General features: G+C 40.4%; 4 protein-coding genes and 1 non-coding gene across 5 annotated transcripts; 1 reads left to right on the forward strand and 4 right to left on the reverse strand.

The window, feature by feature from the left end:
- Positions 1-1,405: 1,405 nt before the first annotated feature.
- Positions 1,406-3,971, reverse strand: LOC126625028 (probable 6-phosphogluconolactonase 4, chloroplastic). Its single transcript, XM_050294110.1, has 3 exons — positions 3,493-3,971; positions 2,729-2,864; positions 1,406-2,070 (listed from the first exon to the last, which is right to left on the reverse strand). The coding sequence occupies exons 1-3, from the start codon at positions 3,846-3,848 to the stop codon at positions 1,606-1,608; spliced, it is 957 nt and encodes a 318-aa protein (XP_050150067.1). The 5' UTR covers positions 3,849-3,971; the 3' UTR covers positions 1,406-1,605.
- A 1,108-nt stretch (positions 3,972-5,079) lies between these two features.
- LOC126625064 (probable 6-phosphogluconolactonase 4, chloroplastic) lies at positions 5,080-7,378 on the reverse strand. The gene is made up of 3 exons (XM_050294138.1): positions 6,961-7,378; positions 6,222-6,357; positions 5,080-5,785 (listed from the first exon to the last, which is right to left on the reverse strand). Exons 1-3 carry the CDS (start codon positions 7,119-7,121, stop codon positions 5,321-5,323), a joined length of 762 nt encoding a protein of 253 aa, XP_050150095.1. The 5' UTR covers positions 7,122-7,378; the 3' UTR covers positions 5,080-5,320.
- Positions 7,379-10,816: 3,438 nt separating this feature from the next.
- LOC126625121 (ubiquitin-60S ribosomal protein L40) lies at positions 10,817-12,762 on the forward strand. Its single transcript, XM_050294201.1, has 5 exons — positions 10,817-11,004; positions 11,132-11,218; positions 11,980-12,082; positions 12,317-12,383; positions 12,481-12,762. Exons 1-5 carry the CDS (start codon positions 10,902-10,904, stop codon positions 12,505-12,507), a joined length of 387 nt encoding a protein of 128 aa, XP_050150158.1. The 5' UTR covers positions 10,817-10,901; the 3' UTR covers positions 12,508-12,762.
- A 2,145-nt stretch (positions 12,763-14,907) lies between these two features.
- TRNAL-UAG (transfer RNA leucine (anticodon UAG)) lies at positions 14,908-14,987 on the reverse strand. The gene has a single exon. It is a non-coding gene; the product is annotated as a tRNA-Leu (tRNA).
- Positions 14,988-15,847: 860 nt separating this feature from the next.
- LOC126625082 (homeobox-leucine zipper protein ATHB-7-like) lies at positions 15,848-17,053 on the reverse strand. The gene is made up of 2 exons (XM_050294153.1): positions 16,546-17,053; positions 15,848-16,297 (listed from the first exon to the last, which is right to left on the reverse strand). The coding sequence occupies exons 1-2, from the start codon at positions 16,912-16,914 to the stop codon at positions 15,956-15,958; spliced, it is 711 nt and encodes a 236-aa protein (XP_050150110.1). The 5' UTR covers positions 16,915-17,053; the 3' UTR covers positions 15,848-15,955.
- Between the last annotated feature and the right edge of the window lie 384 nt (positions 17,054-17,437).

Genomic DNA, 17,437 nt, shown 5'->3' on the forward strand with positions numbered 1-17,437 from the left:
TACCATTTTCAAAGAGAAAAACTTCGATAGGACAGCGTCACCAGTCAACTAGTCATGCCGCTTTCATATGGGATGCACACAATTTCATTAAAAGTCGTACCTACATAGAATTACATGATATCCAAATATAGTGACTCATTTTTCTTATAAAAGTGATTGACTATCCAGCTGGTCAGATTTTGTGTCTGAAGATTTTTTCTCCTCCTTTACAACCCCTTCAACAACTAGTATACATAATCACAATGGTTTATACTTGAAATTGTGATCTTCTTGGTTTGGAGGTTCAATGAACTTGTTTTGTTTTATAGTAGATCCCAACACCAAAGCCATACGAAGTGAGGTTCATTTCATTTGGCCACATTAACATGAACATAAGCAGAAGATGTGCTTCTTGTTTAATAAAATATATTATCTTTTTGGGCCAAATGCATCTCTCCGTTGCTTGAAAGATTGATGGGGAATTTGGGAGTAAATAAAGACGAAATCTTTGAGGACTTGGATGCAAAGTTTAGAAACCCAAGTCAGTTTTTGGTTGGATGGAAATGGAAAGATAGAAAAGTTTACAACTTCATCGATTTTATTAATTATGCCACTTATCTGAATGAGCACCATACAATGTACGTAATCGATTAAACTAAACATAATTAAGCAAGTGGATGATTGTCTGCAAGAACAAGGTCACATGCTCAAAGTCAGTCCTTGGTTTCATAATTTTTACAGATTTGCTCAGCATAAAACTCAGCTCAATGACATTTTAAGATTCATATAACCGACTTCAAATATTTTGTTGTTGTTGTTACTGCTGCTTAAGCAAGTAAATAACCCGCTAATACTTTCATTGATAAAAGATCCTTTCTTTCTTAAGGGTGTGGTTCTTGTTAATAGTCTTCATTCTTGAGACTGAAAGAAACTTTCATGCAAGCGCGACGAGAATAAAGATTTTATTAGTTAAAAAATAAAAACGTTATAGCCCAATTTCATGAGAGAAATTTTAATAAGATTGTTTGATTACAAGAGCCCTCGCAACGAGTGAGATTAAAACAAAAGGAAAACTAATGAAAATGGTTTGAAAACTTTGAGTTTTAACGATAAGGACAAAATAAAGGGTAAAGTGAATAGTAGCAGGTTTGATTTTTTAGTGTAAAAATATGGTTTTTCGTTAAAGTGAACAGTACCATGAACTTTTTGTTAAAACACCCTAAAACAAAATGAGAGACCAAACGTATTCGACCATGGAGTCGCTTGGCGGAAGCCAAGAACACAAACCAAATGGTGTCCGAGGCAAGTTGCTTTACCGATGCTGTCGGTAAAACAATCGCAGTGGTACGAGGGAATGGTGAGCAGCAGAATATATAGTTGCACATTGTGATAAGCTGCTTGGACACACAGATTGCATGACAAAAGGTTTACAAGAAAATTGTATCCGTTACTGAAAAATGCATCAAAGAGGACCGAAAAGGTCACCAGTTCTTGCTAAGCAGCGAATCAGAGTGATTTCTGTCTAAATTATTGAACACAAAACACGTTAACATCGACATCGACATGTAAATAGCAAATACATCAGATGCAAGTGCAACGAATTGCAAAGCCAACGACATTCTGCTCCTACAGCTTGGAAGCCGCACCCTGGTCTAAGAACCAAGTTAGCTCATCTTCAGCCGCAAGCAACTGAACAGGCAAAGTATCAGGATGCTGACTGTTTCCCAGTGCTCTCTGCACGGCATCAGCTTTATTATCGCCTGCCACCACCATTGCATTATATGCAGCAGAGTTGATCACTGGGAAGGTAAATGTAATCCTCTCTGGAGGTGGTTTTGGTGAGTCCTCGATGTGAGTCACCCATTTTGTCTTCTCGTTGCAACGCGGATGACCAGGGAATAGTGAAGCAAGATGTCCATCCGGACCCATACCCAGAAGAATGAGATCAAACTTTGGAAATCCACTAGCTTTTGAAGTGGCAATCACATTGCGCTGAACCAAATGTTTAAGACAGGTTTCGTAATCTTCTGCTGCTCCCTCAGCTGAAAGTGCATCATTAATGGCGTAAACCTGGCCAGGGGGAATCGGTACCTGCCAAAATCCAAAATTTAGCAAGATTAAGTTGACGAATTAACGACTTTGTGCCATTAGGCAGGGCTTAGAATGCTTAGATCATAGTCACACATCAAATATTTAATCTAGACACCGTTAAAAGAGTACATTTCTTTCTTCATCCCATGACCAACTAGTTATTAGTTTCAATTTCCCGATGTACTAACTAAAACCGAATCATGTTTTACCACAAAACATGCACAATATCATCTCCTTAAATCCAACCACTATTTGGTAACATCAACGCTTTTTTTTCCCAACCAGAACCGTCATCTCATGATCGAACCCTTACAGACAAAAGCGAGACCAATTTCCAACTGTCATATCTTGATTGTTAATTGATACACACTGTGACAAAGAAGCCATACCACTCACCAATTTCTCAATCATATATAAACCGAATTACAAACATCAGTCTTCTGATCTTTCGTTCACATACATTCTTTCTTCGTTTGGTTGACAAATTTATTTCTTCTTCCGATAACTAGCTACTTATTAGGTTCAATTAACTGACGTACTCACTCATTAACTCACATCATTTTGGCTACAAACTATGCACAATATCGTGCCCTCAAATCCAACCACTATTCGGTAAAACATCAAGACAAAGCATAAAAAATACTCATAAAAATTGTACCTTAGAGAGTAAAACATCAAAAGCAAGTTTATAGTTACTGTCGGGGTGATCCTTTTTCACCACTCTCTCATCCACCCAGAACACATGCCATCTTTCCCAATCCACTGTATCCTTATACGGCGCTTCCGTTAATTTCCTGTAAATCCAAACATACAAAATACTCATAAAAATACAATACAATAAAAAAGCAGTAATAAAAACAATCAAACTTGCTATTGAACAACCAAAAACGCTTCTAAACAGGCAAACAAATTAATGGCGCTTATGTGGCGTGGCAGAAATGCTTACAATATAAGCAGACCCAAAAGCACATACTTCTCGAGTAAGCACTTGAATTAACAAAAAAATCTGCGTATTTATGATAAAATCACGTGTAGCAGAAGTACTTAGAACATAAGCAGGCCCAAAAGCACATACTTTTCGAGTAAGCACGTGAATTTATAAACATTTCTACATGAATCACTCCTGGCAGAGGTGCTTACAGCAAAAGCACACCCAAAAGCACGTACTTTTTCCAGTAAGCACTTGAAATAACAAAAAAATTGTGCATGTTTATGATAAAATCACTTCCAGCAGAAGTGCTTACAACATAAGCAGACCCAACAGCACATACTTTTCGAGTAAACACTTGAATTATTAAACATTTCTACATGTTCATGATAAAAGCACTTCTAGCAGAAGTGATTGATTATACCTAAGCAGACCCAAACCAATCCGAAATTATTAAAAAAAAAACAAAATGCTTGAGGGGGTTTGTTTCTGACCTGAGCGCGTAAATGAGAGAGCCGCCGGACAAAGCGACGGTGAAAGCTCCCCTCTCCTTCACAAACTTGGCCGACAGGTCGGCGGTGTACTTCGCCAGACGCACCGCCACTTCCTCCGCCGTCTGAAACTTCTCCACCTTCTTCTGACACTGACCAGCCATCTCTGCTGCCGCCGATGATGCCGATGATGCGGAAATTGGGTTCTTGAAATTCAAGCGAACGGGTTTAATCGAGAGGGATAGAGATCTTGGCGCCGATCGCAATAAGATTATCGCCGGCGCGCGAGATGTACGCGATGAGGAGAGAGTCGTGCCGAGTGAGAGGGAAAGACGGGTCGGGGAGCGTACGGAGGCCATGCGCAGTGCGCACCCGGGCTTACTTTAGGTATTGGCTGCGGAAAAAAACCGACCGGGCCACAAAAGTCAAACGGTGAGTGATGAAGTACGGTTACGGTGGACTGCAGTTGGAGGGAGTTGGTCAGTGACTGTTAACTGACTTGGGCGGTGAACCCAATGGACTTGTGGATATGAATTAAGGCCCGTTTGATAATTATTTTTTTATTTAAATTACGTCGATAATTTTACAACATTTACCAACTCGTGCGGTGCAAGATATTTGTAATTCAGTTGGTTATGTACAAAATTTACGATTCACGTGTATATGAGTTAGCGTCTACTTAAAATTTTAAAATTGCATTGGTAAAAAGCTCTTCCAACTTTTATACAATTTAGAAGCACTTATAAGCATGTCGAATATGACACAACTTCATCTTCTTCTTTTTTGTCCAGGACACAACTTCATCTAAAAAACGTTTTTTAGTTCGAAAAACATTTTCTATTAAACAGTGTCAAATACAAATACATAAACTGTGTCAACAATACTTTCATTAACAAATAAACACATTTTGATAAACTAGGTCAAAAGCGCTTTTGGTAGCAAAAATACTTTATCCTGAAAGAAAAGCTTTTGATCGCTTGAAAGTTACGTTTGAGACAAATTTTGGACAGCTAAGAGTGCTTTATGACATAAAAAAAAAATATCACTCCTAATTACATTTGGTTGAAAAACTTATAAGCATTTTTTAGTCGTAAAAGCATAATAGCTCGTTTATATGTGTTTTTAAAATGATTAAAAACGCTTTTAGAGAAAATATTTTTGGATTCCAAAAGCACTTAAAGTGCTTTATGCAAGAAGCACCAATTATGTGCTTCTTCCAGGAATCACCAATTATGTGCTGCTTCCAGGAAGCACTTTAAGTGTTTTTCCAAGATTTATTTGCATTTTTACTAAGAATTAATTCTAAAACATGTTCACCAAAAACATTTTCAATCATTTTAAAAACACATCCAAACGAGTTACAAGTGTTTTTAGTCTAAGCAATATCAAACAACTTTCGCAAACATGCTTTTACTACTTAAGAGCTGAGGCCCACTTAAGACAAACTTACTTGCATGCAATCTAAACCACTACTGAAATATATACATCACAGAGGACCCACTTAAGACAACTTTCGCAGTCTGTGTCTGCGGCAAGGTGCTTTTCCGACGCCGACGGTTAAACAACCGCCGTGGTACGAGGGAACGGAGAGCAGCAGAATATATAGTAGCTTTACCACTACTGAAATACACATCACAGAGGACCCAAAAGGTCACCAGTTCTTATTGCCACCACAGAGGACCAAAAAGGTCACGAGTTCTTACTACTAGCAAGAAAAGCAAGCAGCGAATCACAGTGATTTCTGCCTACATTATTGAACACAAACACATTAACATCGACATGTAAATAGGAAATACATTGGATGCAAGTGCAACGCATCGACATTCTGCTCCTACAGCTTGGAAGCTGCATCGTGATCTAAAAACCAAGTTACCTCGTCTTCAGCTGCGAGCAACTGAGCAGGCAAAGTATCAGGATGCTGAATATTTCCGAGTGCTTTCTGCACGGCATCAGCTGTGTCATGGCCTGTCACCACCATTGCATTGTATGCAGCAGAGTTGATCACCGGAAAAGTAAAAGTAATTCTCTGTGGAGGTGGCTTTGGGGAGTCCATAATGTGAGTCACCCATTTCGTCTTCTCGTTGCAAAGCGCATGACCAGGGAATAGAGAAGCAAGATGTCCATCTGGACCCATACCCAGAAGTATGAGATCAAACTTTGGAAATCCAGTAGCTTTTGAAGTGGCAATCACATTGCGCTGGACCAAATGTTTAAGACAGGTTTCGTAATCTTCTGCTGCTGCCTCGGCCGAAAGTGCATCATTAATGGCGTAAACCTGACCAGGGGGAATCAGTACCTGCCAAAATCCAAAATTTAGCAAGATTAAGCTGATGAATTAACGACCTTGTGCCATTAGGCCCTTGGAGGGCTTAGAATGCTTTAGATCATAGTCACGCATCAAATGTTTACTCTAGACAGAGTTAAAAGAGTACATTTCTTTCTTCATCTCATAACCATCATCATTGCCATATCGAACCCTAAAAACAGAAGCACGACCCGAAATTCCCAAATTTCAGATTGTCCATTAATTACACTGATACAAAGAGCCATATCACTCACCAATCTCATTCACATATAAATCAAATTACTATGAATCTTCACAAGGAGCAATCAAAACAATAAGAGCAACTAAAATTAAAAATCGATCACATAAAAATCATGGCTTTGACACACAACATTGCAAAATTTAGTGCTTTGACACAGCATTCAGAAGAAAGCATAAAAAATTGTACCTTACAGAGCAAACCATCAAAAGCAAGTTTATAGTTACTGTCGGGGTGATCCTTCTTCACCACTCTCTCGTCCAGCCAGAACACGTGCCATTTCCCCCACTCCACCGTATCCTTATACGGCTCTTCCGCTAATTTCCTGTAAATCCAAACATACAAAATACCCACAACAATACAAGAAAAGAAAAAAGCAGTAAACAGAACAATCAAACTTGCTATTGGACAACCAAAAACGCTTCTAAATAGGCAAAAAAATGAATGGCGCTTATGGGTCGTGGCAGGAATGCTTACAATATAAGCAGACCCAACTTCTCGAGTAAGTACTTGAATTAATAGCATGTTTATGATAAAAAATTTCTTCTAGCAGAAGTGCTTAGAACATAAGCAGACCCAAAAGCACTTACTTTTCGAGTAAGCACACGAATTAATAAACATTTCTACGTGTATACGATAAAAATCAATCCTAGCATAAGTGTTTACAGCAGAAGCAGACCCAAAAGCCCGTACTTTTCCAGTAAGCACTTGAATTAACAAAATTGTTTATGATAAAATCACTTCTAGCAGAAGTGCTTACAACATAAGCCGACCCACAGCATATACTTTCGAGTAAACATTTGAATTACTAAGCATTTCTACATGCTCATGATACACTTCTAACAGAAGTGCTTATACCTAACCTAAGCAGACCCAAACCAATCCGAAATTATTAAAAAGAAAATGCTTGAGGGGGTATGTTTCTGACCTGAGCGTGTAAATGAGAGAGCCGCCGGACAAGACGACGGTGAAAACTCCCCTCTCCTTCACAAACTTGGCCGACAGGTCGGCGGTGTACTTCGCCAGACGCACCGCCACTTCCTCCTCCGTCTGAAACTTCTCCACCTTCTTCTCACACTGGCCCGCCATCTCTGCCTACGCCGATGATGCGGAAATTGGGTTCTTGAAATTCGAGCGAACGGGTTTAATCGAGGGGATGGAGATCTTGGTGCCGATCGGATTGAGATTATTCCCGGCGCTCGAGATGTATACGATGAGGACAGAGTTGTGCGGAATGAGAGGGAAAGCCGGGTCGGCGGGAATATATGGAGGCCTTAATCGGTGCGCAACCAGGCTTACTTTAGGTAGTGGCTGAGGAAATGGCCGACACGTGTCGAAAGACGGGTCAAATATGTATATTATCAATCACATTGATATTGTCTTGTTAATTATTACCTGCGTAGTCAAGTATGAGATTTTATCATAAAATATTTTAATATTAGTTGGAATGTGGTTAGAATATTTAAATTTTTTTTTTTTTTTTATAGATACGTACGGTAGCTATAAGATATTTTAACACATCCCTCACGGGTTATAGATTGAGATATCTTATCACGCCTGAAACCCAATTAATGGGTTACACATGGGAGGTCTACACATGAGTAGCTAAGTAGAGCCAATGAGACACCCTACCTGCGGGGCCAAGGACCCACTCATCACGTGGCAGTACGGCACCTGCTCCATGACTTTGATACCATGTTGAAATCTTCAAAGAGATAGGTCAAAAGTTCACTTGCATAGTTTAGCTGGTGTGGGGCTTAACCCCAAAAATCCTTGGTATAAATTGGAGTAGTGTTGGATATTTAGACTCTTCTTTTATTACAGACACGGTCGATGTAAAATATTTCAACAACAGGAACCCAAACAACAAAAGGAGAGTGGGGCTGCGTAGTCGGTTGGAATTGATCAGTACTGTGTGTTGGAGTTTTTGATAGAAATCTCATTCTAGTTCATTGTCCCACGTTAATGACTATCAAAAGTTTCTCACTTTATAACATTTTGTCCAAGTGATTAGAGAGATGGACCGGAACAAACTCCTAGTATATACAACAGTAGAGCAAACCAGTTTTGCTGCTGCCAGGAGCGAGAGACACACAGAGACGGGGGAGAGAAGAAAGAGAGCCGGAGAATATGCAGATCTTTGTGAACCCTAACAGGGAAGACTATCACCCTCGAGGTGGAGTCTAGCGACACCATCGACAAAGTCAAAGGCCAAGATCCAAGACAAGGAAAGTAACACCATCCACACGTAAGATGTTTGAACACAGAGATTGCATGACAAAATGTCACCACTTCTTATTTACAAGCAAGAAATACTGAAAGTACATGACAGAGGACCAAAATGGTCACCTCTTCTTATTTACTAGCATAGCAAGAAAAGCAAGCAGTGAATCACATTGATTTCTGCCTACATTATTGAACACAAACACGTTAACATCGACATGTACATAGTAAAAACATTGGACGCAAGTGCAACGAGTTGCAAAGCCATCGACATTCTGCTCCTACAGCTTCGAAGCTGCTGCTTGGTCTAGGAACCAAGTTACCTCCTCTTCAGCTGCAAGCAACTGAGCAGGCAAAGTGTAAGGAGGCACACTATTTCCAAGTGCTATCTGCACGGCATCCGCTAGATCGTCACCCGTCACCACCATTGCATTATGTGCAGCAGAGTTGATCACAGGGAAGGTAAAAGTAATCCTCTGTAGCGATTGAATCAATAATCTGAAGGCCATCTACTAGCACTGCTTACTTCTACTTAAGTTGGAGATAGGTCCTAATATTAAGATGGTGGCTTTTTATTTGGTGCGTGGCGGATATCTAGAGTTAGGCTAGTTATTTTTGGTTTGTAACTGTATCAATGATTCAAAATAGGCTCAATTGATATCAGTTCACATGTCTCATCTTTTCGTCATTGAGATTAATATAAAGAGGTATTCGTCGATTTGCATCTGAACTTGTAAGACGCTGTCAATTCACCTCATGAACTTTACTTTTGGCCAATCTCGCCCATGAATTCTCATAATTAACCACGTTCCACCCTACTGTTTATACTTACACTATGATGCATGGACACGGACACGGACACGAGGATACGACACGATACGACACGGGGATACGTCAAATTTCTAAAAACTAAGACACGATACGGCATGGATACGGCAATTTATATAATAAATATATATTTAAAAAATATATTTTAAATAACAATAAAAAAATTAATTACTCAAAATCTAATTTATATTATTCAAACTCTTCAAAAAAAAAACAGGATGGTAGTGGTGTAAATTCGGTGGGCTATGTAGTTTTGGGCTTTAGTCTCATTTAAACCCTAAAAAAAAAAAAAAAAAACTATGGTCTCGTTTTTTTCTACAGAAACTAACAAACGACATGTCAACCTAGCAGTCATCTTCTTCCCGAAGCCTCCTCCACCAGATCGGGTCGTCTCCGTGCGACGGCGTCATCTTCTTCGCGAGGTGTCCTTCCACCAGATCGGGTCGTCTCCGTGCGACGGCGTCATCTTCTTCGCGAGGTGTCCTTCATCCGTATCCAGACAGTCGGATACCCGTATCTAAACCGTCGGATACCCGTATCCATCTATCAAACGCCGTATCCGTTGATCCAGATACGTATCCAACGCGTATCCGACCGTATCAGAGGCGTATCGTGTCCATTTGCGTATCCGACACGCGATACGCGGCCGATGTGCCGTGTCTGTGCATCGTAGTACTTACATAGTGCCATCTAATATTTTAATGTCTCACTGGCTATCCACGTGATCACCTATGAAAGGCTAACCGTGCAACGACGACGCATTTATATCAGCTGATCGTGGCGAAACGACCACCTACGTCGTCGTGGGCTTCGCCTCCAAGCTCTTCCACTCTTCTCCGACCCCAAATACGAATGCTAATGGGCCTCGGACCTCGACCCTACTCATCTCCCAAACCGGGTACAAATCCTCCCCTAATCAGGCTACGACCGCATCTATGCGGTCGTGATCGTCAACTGAACATCCACCACCTCGTAAGCGCAGCTCTTCTGGTGGCAGAGAAAGTCCTAGTTTCCGGCCTGCATCGAGCCTCACGAAGCTCATCACAACCATCCACCTAGCTCCCTACCTGCCACATTGAGGTCGACTTCGACGAGGTGTTCTAGTGGCACAAGTATTGTACGATGTGTCATCGAGGGTGCTGTTCACTATCAATGAGGGGGAATAACCTCCGGCGACGACTGGAGCTTCAAACCTGTTACCACTTGAAATTTGCAGGTTAACAAATTAAAATACTAAATTCTTGGTCAGCGTGGGTATGGACTGAAATGAAATAAACTCAAAGATTTAAGTAGTTCATCTTTTAAAAATGAAATACATCGACTATGTTTCTCAAATTATATTGATTTCAAAACTAAAAACAGGGCTAGACTAACACATGAACTCTCTCGTAAAAGCATACGCGACTTTCAGTCTAAGCAGCATCAAACAAGCTTTTACTAGTTCACAAAAAAAAAAAAAGAGGAAAATTAACGAAAAGTCCAAAAAAACTTCCCTTTTAATGAAAATCAATTTTTAAAGATATAGTGAATAATATTAGGGAAAGGTATAAATGTGACTTTTCGTTAAAAGTGAACAATACCGATAGTGTTTTGTTAAAACTTTAAAAAAAAAAACCAAGCTTTTATTCTGTTTGGGCTGAGGCCCACTTATTTTATATTAAAAAACACAAGCCCATTTCTATCTTCATTTTTTGGTGGGAAGCCCATCAACGAGCAAAACCCTAGATAAACAACCGTAGAGCAAAACAGCTTTGCCGCCGCCGAGAGCGAGACACACACAGAGAGACAGAGGGAGAGGAAGCAAGAGAGCCGGAGAAGATGCAGATCTTCGTGAAAACCCTAACAGGGAAGACTATCACCCTCGAGGTGGAGTCTAGCGACACCATCGACAACGTCAAGGCCAAGATCCAGGACAAGGAAGGTAACACCATCCTCCCGTAATCTAATCTCTCACATTTTTTCCGACGATCAAGTTTCGTGCTCGAATTCAAAGTAGTACGATTCAACGGTGATGATTTCTCCCCGGTAATTGTTTTGTTTTTGTTTAGGTATTCCACCGGACCAGCAGAGGCTCATTTTTGCCGGGAAGCAGCTCGAGGATGGCCGTACTCTCGCCGACTACAACATCCAGAAAGGTTAGCATTGTCTTATCCCTTGTTTGGTTGCTCAGAAAATTTTAGGATATGTTTGCTTGTGAAGAATTGAATTTAATTTTGAGGTGTTAATTTTTGGATATATAGTGTAAATTTGGAAAATGAGTTTTCGATATATGTTTCCGGTTGCTATGTGATTGTGTTTGGATCATTTTACCTGGAGAAGTTTAGTATCCAATTTGTATTAGCATTACTCGAAGCGAAATGAGCTAACGGAAGACTTGACGCAAAGCGTTTTAGGATTTTACAGCCGATCCCACTTAGTGGGATAAGGCTTGGTTGTTGTTGTTTTACTCGAAGCGAAATATTTTCCTGTTTCTATGTGATTATGTTTGGAGATATTCCACCTTCAGAAGTTTATTACCCAATTTATAGTAGCTTTAGTTGAAGGGCTCGGGGCCGGGTTTGCACCTGCTGATGGCCTGGTTTATTCATGTTGCTGGTGATTTGTTCCGTGTTTATACTTGTGTATAGGTGCTTTCTGTTTGTTTATGTTTCTATGTGAAATATTTTCCTGTTTCTATGTGAGATTATGTTTGGAGATATTTCACCTTCAGAAGTTTATTACCCAATTTATGGTAGCTTTATTTGAAGGGCTCGAGGCCGGGTTTGGACCTGCTGAGTGCTGAGGGCCTGGTTTATTCACGTTGCTGGCGATTTGTTGTGTGTTTATACTTGTGTATACGTGCTTTCTGTTGTTTATGTTTCACTGATTGAAAGTTTATTTTGATTATTTTTCTCAGAATCAACTCTGCATTTGGTTCTAAGGCTTCGCGGTGGGATTATTGAGCCTTCTCTCATGGCATTAGCTAGGAAGTACAACCAGGAAAAGATGATCTGCCGCAAGTAAGTTCCAACTGATCAAGCTTTTCTTATTTCTTTCGAGACAGAGTCGATGTGTTCATTTGGATAAGGATTTGTATTCTAAAAAAAGAGAATGCGGATGAGTATTTAATTTATGCTTAAGCCCAAGCCATTCAATCCGACTATGATTGAGCGTCCAACATTCGTTAGTTTGAGAGCTATTTTACTTTTCTTTGATTCTCATTGTATCTCACGTATATAAATGCTCGTGAGCAGGTGTTATGCACGCCTGCACCCCCGTGCCGTGAACTGCAGGAAGAAGAAGTGCGGACACAGCAACCAGGTATTTCATATAGCCGAGTGATGTCTGTTTGATCCTACTACCAACCGTTACTTTTGAAGGTTTGGTTCTTTATTCGTGTCATCTTTTATTAATGCAGCTGAGGCCAAAGAAGAAGATCAAGTAAACTGGGAATCGAGACAGCGGAATGTCGCATCTTTTTGGATCATTTAGGTCTTGGACATTTTATTTTAAAGCTTTGTTAGCGTCAACCAGGGTACTGTTATAAGGTTTAGCATCAATATTTTTCAACTTGCTTTGGAATTTTTCTCTGTGATGTTGCGTAATCTTGGCGTTGTTTAAACTTCTGTTTGGACCCAATTTTGCACCATCGACCCGAGCAATTGAGGCCGTTGAGTGAGTAGTTCTAGACCATTGAGTACGTGAGATGTTAAGATAATTTTTAGTTATTATTGAGTTGAGTGATAATATCATGATTTTAAATCATGATAATTATCTCTTAATAACTTACTAAATTATCTTGCCGCATTCGTATCCTAAATAAAAGGAGGTTGCAAGCAGCAATTCGCTTACCAGCACCATTGGACTCTACAATATCATCAAGCCTTGCCAAGCCGCAGGAATATGCATACTTGAAAGATAATATTTGTTTATACCATATTTAGGTTAGAGAGAGAGAGAGAGAGATGGGAGGTAATTGCAACAACACCGTTGAAACCGAAGCTGGTCGCTGGGGACGTTGTCGATGAGATTGATCTGATCGTAGAGAGAGAAGGCGCGTCTCCGCGACGGCAGCGATTGCGGGTTTGCAGGTTTCGGGTGGGCTTCCTTCTGGAGGCTCCGAATGAGGTCCGGCAGTGCCTCCATGGCTCTCACTCTCATCCCCATCTCTCCCTCTCTGATATTTCGCATCAGCTTTTTAGCGAGCAGCAGCTTTCGATTTCCCCAGGAGAAGGAGAGGATGAGACGCTGTATAATGCAGAAGGAGAAAAGAGGGAGGTGCTGGAGGAGAATATGCCATCCAACGGAGCAGCAACTTGAACGGAGCTAAAGCGAGTGCAGATTCTGATGAGGAGTGTTTTGATGATGCAGGGATTCTGAGGACACTGGATTACCTTGGAATTTCTCCGTTTGTGTTTTTGTGATTTTGCAGATTCACGGTGGAGGTGAAAAAATGAAAAAGAACCGACACAATTTTTCGTATCGATTCCCACCGACGGCGCTAAATGTTAATGCACAAAACCAGAGGTCTTGAAACAACGTAAATCCGACCGTGAATCTGCATGAAATGTAAATAACACAAGATGTATCGTGGTTCACCTCAAGGTTTAGGCTACGTCCACACTGATTATGTATTTATTTGAGGGAGTGAGAGCTCTGAGAGAGAGCTTTGAGAGAGGGTGAGATGGCCTAGGAATTGGTCTCCCCCAATTGTGAGGGTGAGAGGTCCTTTTATAGAATAAAGACTCCTCACTTATTATATATTTGCCTATTCTTTTATTACATAATTACATTTAAGTTCCCAAGTATTTGTACGATATCTAAATACGAGACTTTAAATATGGTATAAACAATATTCATGTTATCTTGGAATTGGCTACTGATGAATTATAAATACAGAGTCGTAGGCCACATCGAAAACCTCCTTCCAAATCAACACACAAATTGCCTTGCGCAAAGCTTCTTAACAACCCTGAGATTTTTTCCTCTCTCCCTTTCTTCTCGTCAACACATCATCAGTTTGGATAAACAACATTGGGAAGGCAATCGGCGACATCTTCAGTTTGATAGACAACACTGGAGTCGTAGAATCAATTGACTGAGAAGCACTTTCAGTTTGGATAGACTACACAGCTTCGAGACCGATTGGTTATTTATGTAAGTCTTGGTTAACAAGGATTTTCGAGTCCTTGTTGGTAAAGTTCATCTCATCAGCATTCTCGGTAAAGTGAGGTGTTACCAGGTTACTACATTTGGCACATTGAAAGTCGAATTTGAAATTGAACTTCGCTGAACTAGCAGCCTTGTCTTCAGGCTCTAGAACCCGAAGGTCGATACGTGTTCCTTTCTCAGCCGCAGTCGCAAGATCAAAAAGCCAGCAGCGCGCCCAATGCCAAATCAACATATTTTACTCCCCGACCGAAATCGGCCGACTAGTTGATACGCCCCGCGGACAACCGAATGACATAATTAACTTATTAATTACTCGTCGTACGCGTCATGTAAGCTTGATAGTTTTTACCATCAACTTCTTACTATGAGAAATGGCATTCAAAAGCAATCGCTTTCCTTCCATTTCTTCATTACCACATTCTGAAACGGATAAACCAAATTTACAAGTTGTGCGATGATTTGATAGGTTCATCTCTTCTGTTCATCTGTTCAAGGATAAGATCAGAATTCGCATCAACTTGTCTGGAAAATGTTTTGGATCATCTTCCGTCTTGTTCAATCTGCAGTTGCCCAATGTAACTGTCCTTTTCCAATTTGTTCGATCTGCGTCCGATCGATCGAGGCACTGAAAACACAATAGGGGAAGGCCAAAATTAAAAAAATGAGCCTGAATTGACAGCTGTGGGATTTGAACCCACGCCCTTTCGGACCAGAGCCTAAATCTGGCGCCTTAGACCACTCGGCCAAACTGTCATGTTTCGTCGTTCTTAACAAAAACCAATTCTAATTATACTAAGAGCAGTTCCATCAGTTAAGAAGAACAAAGGGCAAGGTAGTTAAGTTGGCCTTATTATTCACTATAAATAGTACTTGCCTATGTGCGCTTCAATCCGTTGGGCAAGGGAAATGGCAAGTCAATTACTATTCACCAATGTAATTTTTTTTCTTCTTTAGGTTGTTTTGTTGGCTTTATCCTTCACGTGTTATATTCGTTTTAAATTTCCGATAGTTCACTTCATAACTTTCTACGCGTTCATTTGCATGTAATTCGTAATGGAATAACCCAACTTCAGGAATTTGATTAACTAGGGGAGGTGTTAATCCAATTCCCTTTCCTTACTTTTTTCCATTCCGAAGTTATTCCTTATTTTCCTCTTACCGAGAAGTAAACGAAGCATGGTGACAGCGGATAAGTAACTGATTAGTTTTGGTGCAACATGAATCATACAAACTATGAATTAGAGTCCCACTGATCTGTTGCTTTTTTCATGCAATCTCTCGTGACCCTGCAACGCACACAAACACACATACACTCATGCATGGAGGGCACAAAGACGTCCATCCATCGCTTAAATTTTGCTTCTTCCCAGTTATGTTCTCCAAACAACTGCCTGTTGTAATATTCTTTGCTCTCAAGGAACGCGAGAGCAAAGAATACTAGTCTCTGCAGAACAATTAGCGGACCGGATTATGCAATAGCTCGACAGATGTAAGCTCAAGAACGATGTTAACTGGCTTACGCTTATCAAGCTGCGGAATAATCCGGTTCGCTTACTGTTCTACATCTAACTCAGCAGAAGATGTAAGTTAAGGCGTCCACACCTCACTTATGCTTTAGTTTAGAAGGATCAATACATTGATTATAGTAAAAATCTTCACTCTAAATATTACACCAAACTTTTATATGCAGGGTGTTGGGGGAAGGGGGGGTGTTGAAAATTTCAAGCCCAGAAATTTAACCAGTGTAAATTACAACGTGATGGATCAAACAAAATGCTGCCTGAATCCAGCCTATGCAATTCTTGAGGTGTCGCAGAGGCATCCAATTGACCTATCTTCAGAAGCTCATCATGTCTTTCATCTCCATACTCCCCACCAACATCATTGCTTGTATGTGAATCTATGACTCCTCTCCGCTCCAATTCCTCTTCTAGTCTTACTTGAGCAGTCGTCTCACAATTCCCATCTTTGTAACTCGATCCATCCGCCGTCTGATTCATGAGAGAATCTTCGGTAGGGGCGCCATCTCGAGATGTTCCCACAAGATCATTCAACTTCTGCAACTGCTCAAAATAACCAAAAAAAAAAGATGTTTAATGTTGACGACCAAGCTAGAAATTTAGAATGCAATTTCATGAACAACGTTTGGCTCCTTACATATAAATGCAAATCACAATCTGATAGAACAACTTATGCACGCATGTCAAACCGTGATTTTATGTATAAACATGATCATTCTCACATGAGAGGAGCCAAGTGTTTTTTCCTGATTTTCAAATTATGAGAAACTGAATAAGTTTATTTACTTTACCTGCATAAGCAAGGACTGCTTCTCCTCCTTCAAAGATTCAAACCGACATGCTAACTTGTCATAATCTTCTCTGAGACTTCTCAAGTCCCGCTCCATCTGTTTCGACTTCCATCTAGCTCTTCTGTTCTGAAACCATATGGCAACCTGGCGAGGCTGCAGCCCAAGCTCTCTTGCCAATTGCACCTTCCTCCTCGGCTCGAGCTTCGAGTCTGCTTCGAATATAGACTCCAACAAACTGATTTGTTCGTCGCTAAATCGCCTCGTGTTTGTGCCCTTGTTCTTCTTCCTTTTCGTCGCGAACTGCGGCTCTGGGCCGCTCACATAATCCAAGTTTTCTTCTTCATAGCACTCCTCTTTCCTCCTTTCCATGACTCTGATTCTCGGTTTTCAGTCCGATCTTGGACTTGATTGATATCGACTTGAAATGTTCTCGACAATTGTTGAAATATTAAGTAACGTTAAATTTATAAGTGGATGTGGCTTAGGAATCTTGGTAACGATGTGAGCTTCTAGCATATATAGTAAGGGTTGAAGAGTCTATCTTCTCACTCACGCGGTTGCTTTCTTATAATTGGAAGTTGTTGATTGATAGGTTATCGTAGGCTAAACCAATGGTGTTAGCTAGCGTAAGCCACCCTTCATTTCATAATTTCTTGCCTTGTGGACCTCTCCAATTCGAGAAATTTTTCAGTATGCCGAAAATACAGTTTGATACACCAAGTATCGTAATGCAAATTGTTAGATTTTTTTTAAGTATCCAATCACTTAGTGTATCAGACTGTGTTCTTAGAAAATTGAAAATTTTATCCTGTTCACTGTTATCTTTCTTTCTTTCCCATCTCTAGAAATACCAGTGTATGTATGTTTCTTGCATGCACAAAGCACACAATTT

The sequence above is a fragment of the Malus sylvestris genome, chromosome 1, assembly GCF_916048215.2.
Source record: "Malus sylvestris chromosome 1, drMalSylv7.2, whole genome shotgun sequence".
Lineage (NCBI taxonomy): Eukaryota > Viridiplantae > Streptophyta > Magnoliopsida > Rosales > Rosaceae > Malus > Malus sylvestris.

What these genes read in the sequence shown, in the direction of transcription:
- LOC126625082 (XM_050294153.1), bottom strand. Translation starts at nt 16,914, where the DNA reads ATGGAAAGGAGGAAAGAGGAGTGCTATGAAGAAGAAAACTTGGATTAT. An exon ending in AGCAGTCCTTGCTTATGCAG is followed by an intron (nt 16,298 to 16,545) that starts GTAAAGTAAATA and finishes TATTTTGAGCAG; the next exon opens with TTGCAGAAGTTGAATGATCT.
- LOC126625028 (XM_050294110.1), bottom strand. Translation starts at nt 3,848, where the DNA reads ATGGCCTCCGTACGCTCCCCGACCCGTCTTTCCCTCTCACTCGGCACG. An exon ending in TCTCTCATTTACGCGCTCAG is followed by an intron (nt 2,865 to 3,492) that starts GTCAGAAACAAA and finishes TTGGATTTACAG; the next exon opens with GAAATTAACGGAAGCGCCGT. An exon ending in TTGATGTTTTACTCTCTAAG is followed by an intron (nt 2,071 to 2,728) that starts GTACAATTTTTA and finishes GGATTTTGGCAG; the next exon opens with GTACCGATTCCCCCTGGCCA.
- LOC126625064 (XM_050294138.1), bottom strand. Translation starts at nt 7,121, where the DNA reads ATGGCGGGCCAGTGTGAGAAGAAGGTGGAGAAGTTTCAGACGGAGGAG. An exon ending in TCTCTCATTTACACGCTCAG is followed by an intron (nt 6,358 to 6,960) that starts GTCAGAAACATA and finishes TTGGATTTACAG; the next exon opens with GAAATTAGCGGAAGAGCCGT. An exon ending in TTGATGGTTTGCTCTGTAAG is followed by an intron (nt 5,786 to 6,221) that starts GTACAATTTTTT and finishes GGATTTTGGCAG; the next exon opens with GTACTGATTCCCCCTGGTCA.
- LOC126625121 (XM_050294201.1), top strand. Translation starts at nt 10,902, where the DNA reads ATGCAGATCTTCGTGAAAACCCTAACAGGGAAGACTATCACCCTCGAG. An exon ending in CGACTACAACATCCAGAAAG is followed by an intron (nt 11,219 to 11,979) that starts GTTAGCATTGTC and finishes TATTTTTCTCAG; the next exon opens with AATCAACTCTGCATTTGGTT. An exon ending in AGTGCGGACACAGCAACCAG is followed by an intron (nt 12,384 to 12,480) that starts GTATTTCATATA and finishes TTATTAATGCAG; the next exon opens with CTGAGGCCAAAGAAGAAGAT.